Source organism: Oncorhynchus nerka, linkage group LG23 (genome assembly GCF_034236695.1).
Source record: "Oncorhynchus nerka isolate Pitt River linkage group LG23, Oner_Uvic_2.0, whole genome shotgun sequence".
NCBI lineage: Eukaryota > Metazoa > Chordata > Actinopteri > Salmoniformes > Salmonidae > Oncorhynchus > Oncorhynchus nerka.
In genome coordinates this window covers 34834290-34850647 of record NC_088418.1, presented here as the reverse complement: position 1 = coordinate 34850647, position 16358 = coordinate 34834290, and the positions used below count along the sequence as shown (strand labels likewise).

Genomic DNA, 16358 nt, shown 5'->3' with positions numbered 1-16358 from the left:
TTGCTGATGGAAGGAGGTTTTCACTCAAAATCTCACATACATGGCCCCATTCATTCTTTCCTTTACACGGATCATTCGTCCTGGTCCCTTTGCAGAAAAACAGCCCCAAAGCATGGTGTTTCCCCATGCTTCACAGTAGGTACGGTGTTCTTTGGATGCAACTCAGCATTCTTTGTCCTCCAAACACGAAGAGTTGAGTTTTTACCAAAAAGTTATATTTTGGTTTCATCTGACCATATGACATTCTCCCAATCTTCTTCTGGATCATCCAAATGCTCTCTAGCAAACTTCAGACGGGCCTGGACATGTACTGGCTTAAGCAGGGGGACACGTATGGAACTGCAGGATTTGAGTCCCTGGCAGCGTAGTGTGTTACTGATGGTAGGCTTTGTTACTTTGGTCCCAGCTCTCTGCAGGTCATTCACTAGGTCCCCCCGTGTGGTTCTGGGATTTTTGCTCACCGTTCTTGTGATAATTTTGACCCCACGGGGTGAGATCTTGCGTGGGGCCCCAGATCGAGGGAGATTATCAGTGGTCTTGTATGTCTTCCATTTCCTAATAATTCCTCCCACAGTTGATTTCTTCAAACCAAGCTGCTTACCTATTGCAGATTCAGTCTTCCCAGCCTGGTGCAGGTCTACAATTTTGTTTCTGGTGTCCTTTGACAGCTCTTTGGTCTTGGCCATAGTGGAGTTTGGAGTGTGACTGTTTGAGGTTGTGGACAGGTGTCTTTTATACTGATAACAAGTTCAAACAGGTGCTATTAATACAGGTAACGAGTGGAGGACAGAGGAGCCTCTTAAAGACGGTCTGTGAGAGCCAGAAATCTTTCTTGTTTGTAGGTGACCGAATACTTATTTTCCACCATAATTTGCAAATAAATTCATTAAAAATCCTACAATGTGATTTTCAGGATTTTTTTTTCTCATTTTGTCTGTCATAGTTGAAGTGTACCTATGATGAACATTACAGGCCTCTCTCAACTTTTTAAGTGGGAAAACTTGCACAATTGGTGGCTGACTAAATACTTTTTTGCCCCACTGTAGCTACCTTTCATGTGAGTGCACCACTCACTCAAAGAGCACTTATGAGCCCCTCCTTTAGAGTAGAATCCTCAAAACAGGTTCTAAATACTGTTGACATCTAGTGGAAGCCTTGGGAAGTGAAACATAACATAACATAACAACCCTGTATCTTCAATGGGGGCTGAGTTGAAAAACTACAAACCTCAGATTTCCCACTTCCTGGTTGCATTTTTTCTCAGGTTTTTGCCTGCCATATGAGTTCTGTTATACTCACAGACATCATTCAAACAGTTTTAAAAACATCAGAGTGTTTTCTATCCAATACTAATAATTATATGCATATATTAGCATCTGGCACCTACAGAGTAGGAGACAGTTCACTCTGGGCACGCTATTCATCCAAAAGTGAAAATGCTGCCCCCTATCCCAAAAAGGTTAACACTGTGTCCAAAGAAGTGCCAGATATACAGAATGGTGTCGTCTGCGTAGAGGTGGATCAAGTAATCACCCGCAGCAAGAGCAACATCATTGATATATACAGAGAAGAGTCGGTTCACCTTCCAACAGGATAACGACCCTAAGCACACTGCCAAGACAACGCAGGGGTGGCTTCGGGACAAGTGTCTGAATGTCCTTGAACCCGATCAAACATCTCTGGAGAGACCTGAAAATAGCTGTGCAGCGACTCTCCCCATCCAACCTGACAGAGCTTGAGATGATCTGCAGAGAAGAATGGGAGAAACTCACCAAATAGAGGTGTGCCAAGCTTGTAGCGTCATACCCAATGAACTCGAGGATGCAATTGCTGCCAAAGGTGCTACAACACAGTACTGAGTAAAGGGTCTGAATACTTGTAAATGTAAATGTGATATATATATATATATTTTATATATATATAAATTAGCACAAATTTCTGTAAACTGTTTTAGTTTTGTTTTTATGGGGTATTGTTTGTAGATCGATGAAGAAAGAAAACAATTTAATACACTTTAGAATAAGGTTGTAACGTAACAAAATGTGGAAAATGTCAAGGGGTCTGAATGCTTTCCGAAAGCACTGTATATAAAAATGCTTCCGCTGAATACGATAATACGATTGGGGAATCATCCAATCTATTGAAATCAAATCAAACGTTTTTTAAAGTGCAATTAAAAGTCACATTACACTTTACAGTGATGGATTCATTTGCAAGTTATCTATTGTGTTGGGATGTAATAGGGAAGGAAAAAGTGTGACACATGTAGTTAATGGGTGATAGTTTACGAGGAAACACAGCCATCTCTTCATGGGAAGTTCCGGAGAATGTTTCTCCTTGGCTTTAATTCTGCAGAAAGTCTCATTCTAGTAAACACGGTATTCAGTCGAACACTTTCTCCTCACTATCTTTAGTGACAGTTCTGTAAACACACACAAACACGCACACACATACTGCACGCACACCCACACACACACACACACACAAACACACTCCAATTGACTTGTCCATGCAAAACAAGTGCCCTAAAATAAAAGACAGAATTTCTAGTGTTTTCTCTGTAAGTAGTAAAAAGTAGAATATTTAGAATCTACAGGGTTTTCACTAGTGTTCTAAGGAGTAGAGGTGGTAAGTAGTAGTTTAGGGAGAGCACAGTGAAATTCCTTGTGTGGGGGTAGCAGCTCACCTTTAGGACCAGTCTGTCACTCCCTGTAATATTGTTTTTCACCATGATGCGCTCGTGAGAATAGACCTGACTGCCCATCACTCACTGAGCCTCCTCACTTACTCTCTCTGGCCTTCCATCAATCCGCAGTTTGCATTGGTTTGGATGTTCCTTTGTGAGATTCACATTAATGGATTGGATTTCCCTTTCAGGTGCGTCACCAGCACTGGACCCTGATCATGGAGAGTGTGGTTCCATCCGACAAGGGCAACTACACTTGCCTGGTGGAGAACGCATATGGCACCATCAACCACACCTACACCCTGGATGTAGTGGGTGAGTACTGCACTGGGCCTGCCTGGGATAGAGGGGTTAATAATAACATCTGCGAGATACCTGTGAAAAGTAGGGGTCTGCCATTTGCATGTGTCCCTGGAGCATTTTGGTACTTTGCTCAAGGGCACAGCGGCAGATTTGACAACTTGTTGGCTCCGGGATTTGAACCAGCAACTTTTCGGTTCCTGGCCAATTGGTCTAACCTCGAGGCTACATGCAGACTCCAACTAAACATTACTTGTTTTGGCCAGCATTAGGGGATTCTCACAGAGGGTGTTGGGGACGGGGTGGGGTTGAGGGTTATTGCTGGCTGTTTGATCCCCAGGTGCATGCTACTACACTGTATGTAAGTACAGAGAAGGAATGTTGCCTAGATGTGACAGGTCTGTTTCTATGGGCAGGATTGATGCATGTATTGTATGTAGGCAGGGCCCTGGCCCAATAAAAAATCTAATCAAATTTGATTTGTCAAATGCGCCGAATACAACAGGTGTAGTAGGCCTTACCGTGAAATGCTTACTTACAAGCCCTTAACAATGCAGTTCAAGAAATAGAGGTAAGAAAATATTTACTAAATAAACTAAAATAAAAAGTAAGACAATAAAATAACAATAACGAGGCTATATACAGGGGGTACCGGTACCGAGTCAATGTGCGGGGGTACAGGTTAGTTGTGGTAAGTTGTACATGTAGTGACTGCATAGATAATAACCAGCGAGTAGCAGCAGTGTAAAAGAAAAGGGTGGGGGTCAATGTAAATAGTCTAGATGGCTATTTGATTAATTGTTCAGCAGTCTGATGGCTTAGGGGTAGAAGCTGTTAAGGAGCCTTTTGGACCGAGACTTGGCGCTCCGGTACCGCTTGCCATGTAGTAGCAGAGAGAACAGTCTATGACTTGGGTGACTGCAGTCTTTGACAAATTTTTGCTCCTTAGTCACAATAGTCTGATTCACACCAAGACAAGCCAAACTGTACTGTGCTTGCCTGGTTACGCATCAGCCGCATTTTTTGGAAACTCGCGGGAAAATACATTGTGAAAAGAAAATATCCAAGCCAGCAAATCCAGCAAATCTTCGGTTGGACATAAGGGACCATTGATGTGACTGTTAGAGGAGTTGGAGAGGGACAGTGGGAGTACATGCTGCGGAGCCTCTCTCGGGGAGCAAACAGAACCAATGTAGTCAGCAGCAATGTTACCTCAAATATTTTGGGGCACTGAGCAAATTTACATTTACATTTAAGTCATTTAGCAGACGCTCTTATCCAGAGCGACTTACAAATTGGTGCATTCACCTTATGACATCCAGTGGAGCAGCCACTTTACAATAGTGCATCTAAATCTTTTAAGGGGGGGTGAGAAGGATTACTTTATCCTATCCTAGGTATTCCTTAAAGAGGTGGGGTTTCAGGTGTCTCCGGAAGGTGGTGATTGACTCCGCTGTCCTGGCGTCGTGAGGGAGTTTGTTCCACCATTGGGGGGCCAGAGCAGCGAACAGTTTTGACTGGGCTGAGCGGGAACTGTACTTCCTCAGTGGTAGGGAGGCGAGCAGGCCAGAGGTGGATGAACGCAGTGCCCTTGTTTGGGTGTAGGGCCTGATCAGAGCCTGGAGGTACTGAGGTGCCGTTCCCCTCACAGCTCCATAGGCAAGCACCATGGTCTTGTAGCGGATGCGAGCTTCAACTGGAAGCCAGTGGAGAGAGCGGAGGAGCGGGGTGACGTGAGAGAACTTGGGAAGGTTGAACACCAGACGGGCTGCGGCGTTCTGGATGAGTTGTAGGGGTTTAATGGCACAGGCAGGGAGCCCAGCCAACAGCGAGTTGCAGTAATCCAGACGGGAGATGACAAGTGCCTGGATTAGGACCTGCGCCGCTTCCTGTGAAGCACGTTGTTAAAATTCTGTGCAACCTTCAGCTCACGTTTACTGTGAACACTGAGGCTGTACCTGCTTTAAGTTTCAGTTTTAACAGTGGGCAAGTAGGTTACTGTGGCCCCATAACATTTTAACATGGAAATAGTTGTTCTATCATTCAGCCTTTAGTAGCAGCCAATGTGTGATGTTCAATGTAGACTTTTTACTTTTGAAAAAAACATTCAGAGCTTGACATTAAACTGTTAATCCACTTGTCCTTCAGACAAGGTGATTGAAAATGTTGTGTTTGATACAAGAAACCACTTTACAAAATAAAATGCATTATTATTCGCATACCATTATTACAGAGAATTAATGCTACCCTCTGCCTATTGGCTACTTAGCTTATTCAAGCCTGTCTCAAAATACAACACTGCCCCTTTAAGACAAACAAAATGCTCTTTACCTGACTTGCTTTTTAAAGATGTCGAGAAATGTACACATTTTGTGTACTCGTAGGCGCAGCAGGGTAGCCTAGTGGTTAGAGCGTTGGACCAGTAACCGGAAGGTTGCGAGTTCAAACCCCCGAGCTGACAAGGTACAAATCTGTCGTTCTGCCCCTGAACAGGCAGTTAACCCACTGTTCCTAGGCCGTCATTGAAAATAAGAATGTGTTCTTAACTGACATGCCTGGTTAAATAAAGGTTAAATAAAAAAATAAAAATCACTTACCTATTTCTGACTGCAAATTATCTATAACTGGGCTCACTAACTAGCAAAGGATATTAACAAAATGTGTGCACACGTGGCTACATAAAGCTCTCGCTTTTCAAAACAAGCGCAACTGCTCATGCTGTAGAACAGTCCAGTTCAAAGTGAATGGTCCAGATCCATATATGGCAATGGTCTATGTGATATAATCCTACTGCAGCTCTGATTGGTTATGCCGCACGCGTGTCAATGCAATAAAATCCTACTCCAATGCGTTCTGCCTACATCCAATTCTCTTGCATAGTTAGTTTTGCATACTAAGTCTTTCATAGTTTGTTTTGTTGTGGTATGTTGCATTGAAAGTGGCTAATATTGTCACAGTAAAGGGACACGTTGATAGTGTTAAATAACAGGGACAAGTCTACAAAGTTGAGTGAAGTTCATTCACGTTGAGTGAAGTTCATTCTCGCATGCGCGCAGCTTAGAGGGAACATTGGTCAGCAGTATTACACAGGGAAAAAGCAAGTTCAAACCTAACTCACTCAACCCCTTTACTCTGACCTTTGGAGCAAACAAGACTAGAGTGTGTGTGTTGTGTTCAATGTATTATGTAGAGCACTGGTCATCTTGCTAAATAAACTAGCAGGAGGGTGGGGGAGAAGAGGGGGTTAAATCAAATGTCAGATACATGTGTGTACACTGTATATATTGCGTGCCTGTGTGTGTTTTTTCCCTGCTGAGTTATTCAACAATCTACTCTTATGAATATGGTTCTGTGTGTGTGTGTGTGTGTGTGTGTGTGTGTGTGTGTGTGTGTGTGTGTGTGTGTGTGTGTGTGTGTGTGTGTGTGTGTGTGTGTGTGTGTGTTATGTCTGTGACAGTCATGGAATTTTGGATGATGGTTATTGCTCAGCCAAATGATCTTGGTCACTGTTGTAACCATACAAATGTATATATTTTTTAAATAACTACATTTTCTCCTCTCCTCCGCTCCTGACTGCATGTGCTGCCAAAGAAATAGAATATGATATTCATTACGTTTCTACACTCTTAGAAAAAAAAGGTTATCTAGAAGCTAAAAGGGTTCTTTGGCTGTCCCCATAGGAGAACCCTTGGAAGAGCACTTTTTAGTTCCAAGTAGAACCATTTTGGTTCTATGTAGAACACTTTTGGGTTCCATGTAAAACCCTTACAGAGGGGTTCTACATGGAACCCAAAAGGGTTCTACTATGGGGACAGCCAAAGAACCCTTTTGGAACCCCTTTTTCTAAGAGTGTATGTGCTGCTGTAGGGAGGGGGCATTGCCTAGGCAACCAAAGACCCATTTGCTACAACAATTTCCTCCCCTTCATCTACGCTGATTGAAGTGGATTTAACAGGTTACATCAATAAGGGATCGTTGCTTTCACCTGGATTAAACTGGTTAGTCATGTCATGGAAAGAGCATGTGTTCCTAATATTTTGACTGGTACTGTATATACAGTACCAGTAAACATTTGGACACACGTACTCATTCAAGGGTTTTTCTTTACATTGTAGAATAGTAGTGAAGACATCACAACTATGAAATAACACAAAGAATCATGTAGTAACCTAAAAAAACCTGAAAGAGTATATATATATTTTTATTTTCATGACAGTCTTCATCCATAACTGTCATGCATTCATCCTGCAACACTAACTCAAAAAAGTTCTGGGACACTGTAAAGTCCATGGAGAAAAAGAACACCTCCTCCCAGCTGCCCACTGCACTGAAGATAGGAAACACTGTCGCCACTGATAAATCCACCATCATTGAGAATTTCAACAAGCATTTTTCTACGGCCGGCCATGCTTTCCACCTGGCTACTCCTACCCCGGTCAACAGCACTGCACCCCCCACAGCAACTCGCCCAAGCCTTCCCCATTTCTCCTTCTCCCAAATCCAGTCAGCTGATGTTCTGAAAGAGATGCAAAATTTGGACCCCTACAAATCAGCCGGGCTAGACAATCTGGACCCTGTCTTTCTAAAATTATCTGCCGAAATTGTTGCTTCCCCTATTACTAGCCTGTTCAACCTCTCTTTTGTGTCGTCTGAGATTCCCAAAGATTGGAAAGCAGCTGCGGTCATCCCCCTCTTCAAAGGGGGGGACACTCTTGACCCAAACTGCTACAGACCTATATCTATCCTACCTTGCCTTTCTAAGGTCTTCGAAAGCCAAGTCAACAAACAGATTACCGACCATTTCGAATCTCACCATACCTTCTCTGCTATGCAATCTGGTTTCAGAGCTGGTCATGGGTGCACCTCAGCCACGCTCAAGGTCCTAAACGATATCTTAACCGCCATCGAAAAGAAACATTACTGTGCAGCCGTATTCATTGATCTGGCCAAGGCTTTCGACTCTGTCAATCACCACATCCTCATCGGCAGACTCGACAGCCTTTGTTTCTCAAATGATTGCCTCGCCTGGTTCACCAACTACTTCTCTGATAGAGTTCAGTGTGTCAAATCGGAGGGTCTGCTGTCCGGATCTCTGGCAGTCTCTATGGGGGTGCCACAGAGTTCAATTCTTGGACCGACTCTCTTCTCTGTATACATCAATGATGTCGGTCTTGCTGCTGGTGAGTCTCTGATCCACCTCTACGCAGACGACACCATTCTGTATACTTCTGGCCCTTCTTTGGACACTGTGTTAACAACCCTCCAGGCAAGCTTCAATGCCATACAACTCTCCTTCCGTGGCCTCCAATTGCTCTTAAATGCAAGTAAAACTAAATGCGTGCTCTTCACCCGATCGCTGCCTGCACCTGCCCGCCTGTCCAACATCACTACTCTGGACGGCTCTGACTTGGACAACTACAAATACCTAGGTGTCTGGTTAGACCGTAACCTCTCCTTCCAGACCCACATCAAACATCTCCAATCCAAAGTTAAATCTAGATTTGGCTTCCTATTTCGCAACTAAGCATCCTTCACTCATGCTGCCAAACATACCCTTGTAAAACTGACCATCCTACCAATCCTCGACTTCGGCGATGTCATTTACAAAATAGCCTCCAATACCCTACTCAACAAATTGGATGCAGTCTATCACAGTGCAATCCGTTTTGTCACCAAAGCCCCATATACTACCCACCATTGCGACCTGTACGCTCTCATTGGCTGGCCCTCGCTTCATACTCGTCGCCAAACCCACTGGCTCCATGTCATCTACAAGACCCTGCTAGGTAAAGTCCCCCCTTATGTCAGCTCGCTGGTCACCATAGCATCACCCACCTGTAGCACCCGCTCCAGCAGGTATATCTCTCTGGTCACCCCCAAAACCAATTCTTTCTTTGGCCGCCTCTCCTTCCAGTTCTCTGCTGCCAATGACTGGAACAAACTACAAAAATCTCTGAAACTGGAAACACTTATCTCCCTCACTAGCTTTAAGCACCAACTGTCAGAGCAGCTCACAGATTACTGCACCTGTACATAGCCCACCTATAATTTAGCCCAAACAACTACCTCTTTCCTTACTGTATTTGTTTTATTTATTTATTTTGCTCCTTTGCACCCCATTATTTTTATTTCTACTTTGCACATTCTTCCACTGCAAATCTACCATTCCAGTGTTGTACTTGCTATATTGTATTTACTTTGCCACCATGGCCTTTTTTTTGCCTTTACCTCCCTTATCTCACCTCATTTGCTCACATCGTATATAGACTAGTTTATACTGTATTATTGACTGTATGTTCGTTTTACTCCATGTGTCGCTGTATGTGTCGAACTGCTTTGCTTTATCTTGGCCAGGTCGCAATTGTAAATGAGAACTTGTTCTCAACTTGCCTACCTGGTTAAATAAAGGTGAAATATATATATATTTTAAATAAATAAAAATAACCGTCGGTTAAACAGTTATACGGTAATTGGACCAGCCACAGTGTGTGTGTGGGGGGTCTTTGGCCATTGTTTTAATCTGTATCTATTTGTTTCCCAGTTGTCTTCACTGTACCACATGAAAAACAGCCAGTGGGCATCAAAGCACTTCTGTCCTCTAGGGTTCATCAATTTCCGGTGAGACCTTTACCCTAGGTACAGATCTAGGATCAGCTTTCCCTCCCCCCATTCCTAACTTTAACCATTAGTGGAGAAAATGAAAAACTGACCACAGATCAGCATCTAGGGGCAAATACCCCACACTGTTCATCAATGCCTTACTGATAACCAGTAGGTCAATACACAATACATTGTGATTTAATTCCCAGAGGTCTTGGATTCTATTTGTCAATGTGGTTGTAAAGCTCTCAGGAGAGTTGACCCCCTCTGTGTTCATTTGCCCTAGCCTTCTGTCAGGGTCTCCATGGTTATAAAGGGCAATGTTCACAACACTATCAGACAAGAGATGGAATCCTGAGTGTAAATACCCTCAAATACCTCACTGTTGTAGCCTCCAGATGCGCGTGCACACACACACACTCTCGCTCTTCCAGGCCCCCTTGCTATGGGATTAACTAAAGCACTCCTTCAGACTCTCTCTGTTTCTGTTTTTTGTTCTGTTTTATTGCTCAGCAGTAAACCCTTTTTATGTCCGGCTCCAGACTAACCCCCCCCCCCACAACCTCTTGCTTAATGTTACTGAATTTTACTGTTTAATAGAGTGTGAGAAGGGGTGGAGACAGAAAGAGAGATGGAGGGGGAGAGAGTGTCTGGAAGGCAGTTCTTATCGTGCTTTTGGGCCCAAATGACCAACAGGATCAGACATTAAAAACAAAGCTAGATACGCCTTTTCTGGCTGAAACTGTCCACGGGTGCGGGGGTCCCCCAGAGAAACACACACACATACATGCAGTGCACACACACACTCACTCACACGCGCGCGCACACACAGATCTGTGCCCTCCTGACTGAGCGTCTCCGAGAGGTCAACAAATGGTACCCGTTGGCCTTCACCAGCCTGCTCACCCACAGGGGTACCCAGTCACCCCGCAGGCACTTTGTTTATGCCCAGCCCCCTCCACTTTTCTTTCACTCCTTCTTCACTTTCTTCCCCTGGTCCGGGCCTGGCCCTATCCCCCTCCGATCAACAACCCCTCCCTGACCCCCAGGGCCCTGCGTGTCAAGCCGCCAGTTTACCCAGAGTTTAGTGGTGCTGCTTAGACGCCACAGAAGTCTGTCCCTTTCCTCAACTCCAACTCCCAGCAGCCATAAGTACTTTACTAATGACTTAATTGATAAATAGTTTGCAACGCCAAGCAGCCATCAAGACTACATGATGACTTCAGACAAGTTCCACATGAGTCCGCTAAACCACTAACACACATGCATGCGCACACACACACATACGCATACATGCACAAACACACACACGAGGGATGGAAGGAGGAGGGTAGAGAGACAATAAACACGGCGAGTCCAAGGAATGCGTAGGGAGGAGGGAGAGTGAGAGGAGGGAGGGGTGGAAATCATCTGATCTGACAGAGAGAGAGTAGCCATTTGGCCTTCTGATGGACAGAGGAACAGCACGGAGGAAGATTACTAGTGGCAAAACTCTTGACAGACTGACACACGGTGTATGAAAGTTGTCTCTCTACCTTTCTTTTTTTATTCACCCTCTTCACCCCTCTTTCTTTCTCTTTTCACTCTGTCTGTTGAGCTCCCTTTATTCGCTATATTTTTTTCCCACCCCTCCTCTCTTTTCTCTGCCACCCACTTATAAGCCCTCATTCTTCTTCATTCTAAGCCCGCTTTTTTCCATCTACGTAACATTGCAAAAATCAGAAACTTTCTGTCCAAAAATGATGCAGAAAAATTAATACATGCTTTTGTCTCTTCTAGGTTAAACTACTGCAATGCTCTACTTTCCGGCTACCCGGATAAAGCCTAAATAAACTTCAGTTAGTGCTAAATACGGCTACTAGAATCCTGACTAGAACCAAAAAATGTGATCATATTACTCCAGTGCTAGCCTCACTACACTGGTTTCCTGTCAAGGCAAGGGCTGATTTCAAGGTTTTACTGCTAACCTACAAAGCATTACATGGGCTTGCTCCTCCTCTGATTTGGTCCTGCCGTACTTACCTACACGTACACTACGGTCACAAGACGCAGGCCTCCTAATTGTCCCTAGAATTTCTAAGCAAACAGCTGGAGGCAGGGCTTTCTCCTATAGAGCTCCATTTTTATGGAATGGTCTGCCTACCCATGTAAGAGACGCAAACTCGGTCTCAACCTTTAAGTCTTTACTGAAGACTCATCTCTTCAGTGGGTCATATGATTGAGTGTAGTCTGGCCCAGGAGTGGGAAGGTGAACGGAAAGGCTCTGGAGCAACGAACCGCCCTTGCTGTCTCTGCCTGGCCGGTTCCCCTCTTTCCACTGGGATTCTCTGCCTCTAACCCTATTACAGGGGCTGAGTCACTGGCTTACTGCGGCTCTTTCATACCGTCCCTGGGAGAGGTGTGTCACTTGAGTTGGGTTGAGTCACTGATGTGATCTTCCTGTCTGGGTTGCCCCCCCCCTTGGGTTGTGCCATGGCGGAGATCTTTGTGGGCTATACTCGGCCTTGTCTCAGGATGGTAAGTTGGTGGTTGAAGAAATCCCTCTAGTGGTGTGGGGGCTGTGCTTTGGCAAAGTGGGTGGGGTTATATCCTTCCTGTTTGGCCCTGTCCGGGGGTGTCCTCGGATGAGGACACAGTGTCTCCTGACCCCTCCTGTCTCAGCCTCCAGTATTTATGCTGCAGTAGTTTATGTGTCGGGGGTAGGGTCAGTTTGTTATATCTGGAGTACTTCTCCTGTCTTATTCGGTGTCCTGTGTGAATTTAAGTGTGCTCTCTCTAATTCTCTCTTTCTCTCTTTCTTTCTCTCTCTCGGAGGACCTGAGCCCTAGGACCATGCCTCAGGACTACCTGACATGATGACTCCTTGCTGTCCCCAGTCCACCTGGCCGTGCTGCTGCTCCAGTTTCAACTGTTCTGCCTTATTATTATTGGACCATGCTGGTCATTTATGAACATTTGAACATCTTGGCCATGTTCTGTTATAATCTCCACCCGGCACAGCCAGAAGAGGACTGGCCACCCCACATAATAGCCTGGTCCCTCTCTAGGTTTCTTCCTAGGTTTTGGCCTTTCTAGGGAGTTTTTCCTAGCCACCGTGCTTCTACACCTGCATTGCTTGCTGTTCGGGGTTTTAGGCTGGGTTTCTGTACAGCACTTTGAGATATCAGCTGATGTACGAAGGGCTATATAAATAAATGTGATTTTGATTTGATTTGATTATTTAACCGAACCAGTGCCCCTCAGGCCTCAAACCACCCCACCTGACTCTCCGAACCCTCACCCCCAAGTATTCTGTGCTCGTTTTCAGTTCCTTAGACAAAGTGAAGTCTGTGTCATAATGCTTATTCCCAAGGTACCCAGTGGTGATCTAGCTTAGTTGATCAATTGGCTGTCATTGATATTAGAAATACAAATCTGTCTTTTACCAAGGGGTGTATGGTGCAAGGTTGGGGTTTGAAATGGCCAATGGCGATGTCTCAAGCACAAACTAACTCACCATAACACATCTCCCCTTTTCTCTCTCCATCTTAGAACGGTCCCCTCATAGGCCCATTCTCCAGGCAGGGCTGCCAGCCAACACCAGTGTGAATGTAGGGGAGGACGCACGCTTCGTGTGTAAAGTGTACAGTGATGCTCAGCCCCACATCCAGTGGCTGCAGCACATCCAGAAGAATGGTAGTCGCACCGGCCCAGATGGACACCCCTACGTCCGTGTACTGAAGGTACGTTCCAGCCCTCCCTCTGGCCCCTCATTGGCTGTTTTGACCTGATCAGTGAAAATGATTGGTTCCTCTTTCTTGTGACATCTGATTACCTGATTGACACTCAGTTTTTCATGTATTCTTTTTCTTCAAAGTGTAGGCTAATCATTTTTTCGTTTTCAGGTAACTTTTTTGCCATTTATAAAAACAGCATTTTTGTTACTATCACATCTGTCTCTCTCCTTTACGAAGAATAATAAATATCCCTTTTCCCTCTATACTACTGGAACACTGTCTGGGTGGCGGCTCCTGTAACCTCCTTTCCCTGCACTGAGGTGCAGATGTGATAGTAACAGGCCTGTGTTTTGTTTTGTCCCCCTGCTGCCGTGTACGTGTGTGTGTGTGCGTGCGGCTCACACACCCCAGCGCTCAGGCATCAATAGCTCGGATGTGGAGGTGCTCACGCTCACCAACGTGACTGAGGAGGACGCCGGAGAGTATACCTGTAAAGTCTCCAATTATATAGGGGAGGTCAACCAGTCGGGCTGGCTGACGGTCATCCCAGGTAACCGCTGACCCCTGATCCTTGACCTCTGTTGACCACCTCCCGTGTGGTCTCTTTGGGCCTGTCACTGACCCGGTTCGGTGTGGTGGTCTTAGTTCCTGCTGGGTTGTGGACTGACTGATCCTTTCTACTGTAACTACTGACTGTGACTGTACAGCCATGGAAATGCCTACTGTACCTGCACACTATCCTGCTACGTCCATCTCAGACCTTTCAACTCTGTCTCTCTCTCTCTCTTCTTCTTCACCCCCCCATTTGAATGGTGTGATGTGTAAGGGCATAGGTGATTGCCTTCCTCTTCTGTGGTTGTGTGTACTGTGCATGCCCAGGCCTGGTGTGGATACGATTGGGCTCTGGTGTTGTGGGTGAAGGGTATTTTTATCACGTGTTTTGGTGTATTGTGTTTGCTATTATTTCTTGTGGTACAAGGTGCTCTTCCTGTTTGTTTTGAAGACCCTCCCTCGCTGGACCCTCCTTCCCTTCTCTGGAAGCTCCTCCCATCTACTCTCTCTCTCTATAGATGGGACGACCGTTCTCCTCCCAGCTATGGACACCATCCAGCTACTCCTCTCTCATGGTGTTGTGGGTCTAATTGTTACCTCTGCTTTTCCTCCTCTTCTCTCCTCTCTGCTATTTTTTCCCCCTCCATTGCTACTCTCACTCCTTCCCTTTATCTTACCTTCTTCCTACTCACCCCTTAAATATAATTTATCCTTTTAACGTCCACCCTCCCTTTCTCATCCTCCATCCATGTCTCTTCCTATTCTTTTTCCTCCATCCCTGTCTCTTCCTTATACTTCTCCTCCACCCCTCCTCTCCCATCGACCTGCCCCTCTTTCTCCTCTTCCTCCCTTTCTTCTTCTACCCTTCCTCTCTCATCCTCCTCCTCCACAACTACTCCTAACCCTCTCCCAGACCGCAGGTGTAAACACCACGGACAAGGAGATTGAAGTCCTCTACCTCCCCAATGTCACTTACGAGGATGCTGGGGAGTATACCTGCTTGGCGGGTAATTCTATTGGGATCTCCTATCACACTGCTTGGTTGACGGTGCTTCCAGGTATATACACTCATATACTGCCCTCCCTTTCCCCTCACTCTCTCTCAATGTCATTCACTAACGGTTTTAAACGTTCGGTCAATAAAGTTATTTTGATGATTTCTATGGAAAAAGGGAGAAGTGAAAAGCTCCTTTGGAGTGAAAGACACACAAACTCAACAAAATAACAAAATATCAGAATACAATGATGAACTTACAGTCAACAACTCAACATCTAATTCGGTGTAATATTAGAGCAGGAATATGTATTACATATATTTTGTTATCTTGATGTGTTGAAAGCAAGGGGCCAGATATAGAGACATTTGCTCTAAGCTTATTATAACCCGACTTCTCCGAATGGCTTGAGTGTCTCGTTACTCAAGAGGAGGTTTGCCTCTCTCTCCCCCTCCCTCATCTCTCTCCCTCTCTCCCCTGGTTCTTGGGGAAAGTATGTTGGTGCTACGTACATTTTGGCTCGGACTGCAAGTTTTTACAGAAGAAGGGTGTCTGTCTGTCTTGGTGATTCTGTCTGTCGGTGTCAGTGGCTTCTCTGTCATTTCCTGAGAATTAATAAAAACTCCCTCATGGCTCCACGTCTTTCCTGACTCTGATAATTGATTGCCTTTTTATTATTTCTCCTTGAGATAATAAAAAATTATGTCACAGCTGGAATACTCACGGCTTGACTTTCTCAATTATCAGGGCCAATATTTTTTAAATGTATTCAATATATTTGATATAGTGTGTGTGTGTTTAAATTAGGTATGTCAGAGTTAATCAGTTGATTTTAGTGCACACTTTTTTAAAATTGTGGTTAATGAAAGCGTTCAAAATCAACTGAAAACATCAAAATACATAATATATATACTGCTAAAAACAATCTTGTCTCCAAAACAAGTTGACATTGAGGTTAAAGAAGGTGTACTTTATCAAAGAAGGTGTGTTTTATCAATTTACTTAATTTTTATAACCATTATTTTGGGATAAATCAAGACGTCATTATTCTTGTAATGCTTTTTGTATAAACAATCTTAAATTACATCTTAATTTGAGCAAATTCTGAATTTGCGATTAATCAAATCGTCATACGATTAACTCGATTAGAACATTTTATCGTTTGGCAGTCCTAGTTTAAATGTATGTGTGTGTCCCTGTGTCTGCACGATTGTGTGTGTCTTTTAAATGTGTGTCTGTGTGAGTGTGTCTGTGTTCCTCATGTCTGCACTGACAAACATCCATAGATTTAGAATGGGGTCATTGACACCCTTGATAAAGATTTGCAAAAATAACTGTATAAAATAACTAATTCAAATACTGAGCTATATTATTTTATACTAATACAATTGCTCAGAGAAAGAGATTTTCTTTTCTGCTTATGTATTCTCATTTTGACTGCAAACCCACCACTTGTGTCCATGGCCAAAGAGCTCTATTTTCATGCCCTCTGACCAAAGCACCGGTTTC

At 44.5% G+C, this 16358-nt stretch overlaps 1 protein-coding gene across 5 annotated transcripts in view; it reads left to right on the top strand.

Annotated features, from left to right (window-relative positions):
* Nucleotides 1-16358, top strand: part of LOC115106751 (fibroblast growth factor receptor 2-like) — a 95615-nt gene that overhangs the window by 37619 nt on the left and 41638 nt on the right. For 3 of the 5 annotated variants that reach the window (XM_029629784.2, XM_065008061.1, XM_065008063.1), the window contains 3 exons: nt 2878-3001; nt 13118-13308; nt 14768-14912. In XM_029629784.2, coding sequence (XP_029485644.1) covers nt 2878-3001; nt 13118-13308; nt 14768-14912 — 460 coding nt within the window. Of the gene's footprint in view, nt 1-2877; nt 3002-13117; nt 13309-13713; nt 13853-14767; nt 14913-16358 lie in introns of all 5 variants that reach the window. The other 2 variants (XM_029629785.2, XM_065008062.1) reach the window with 1 other exon arrangement.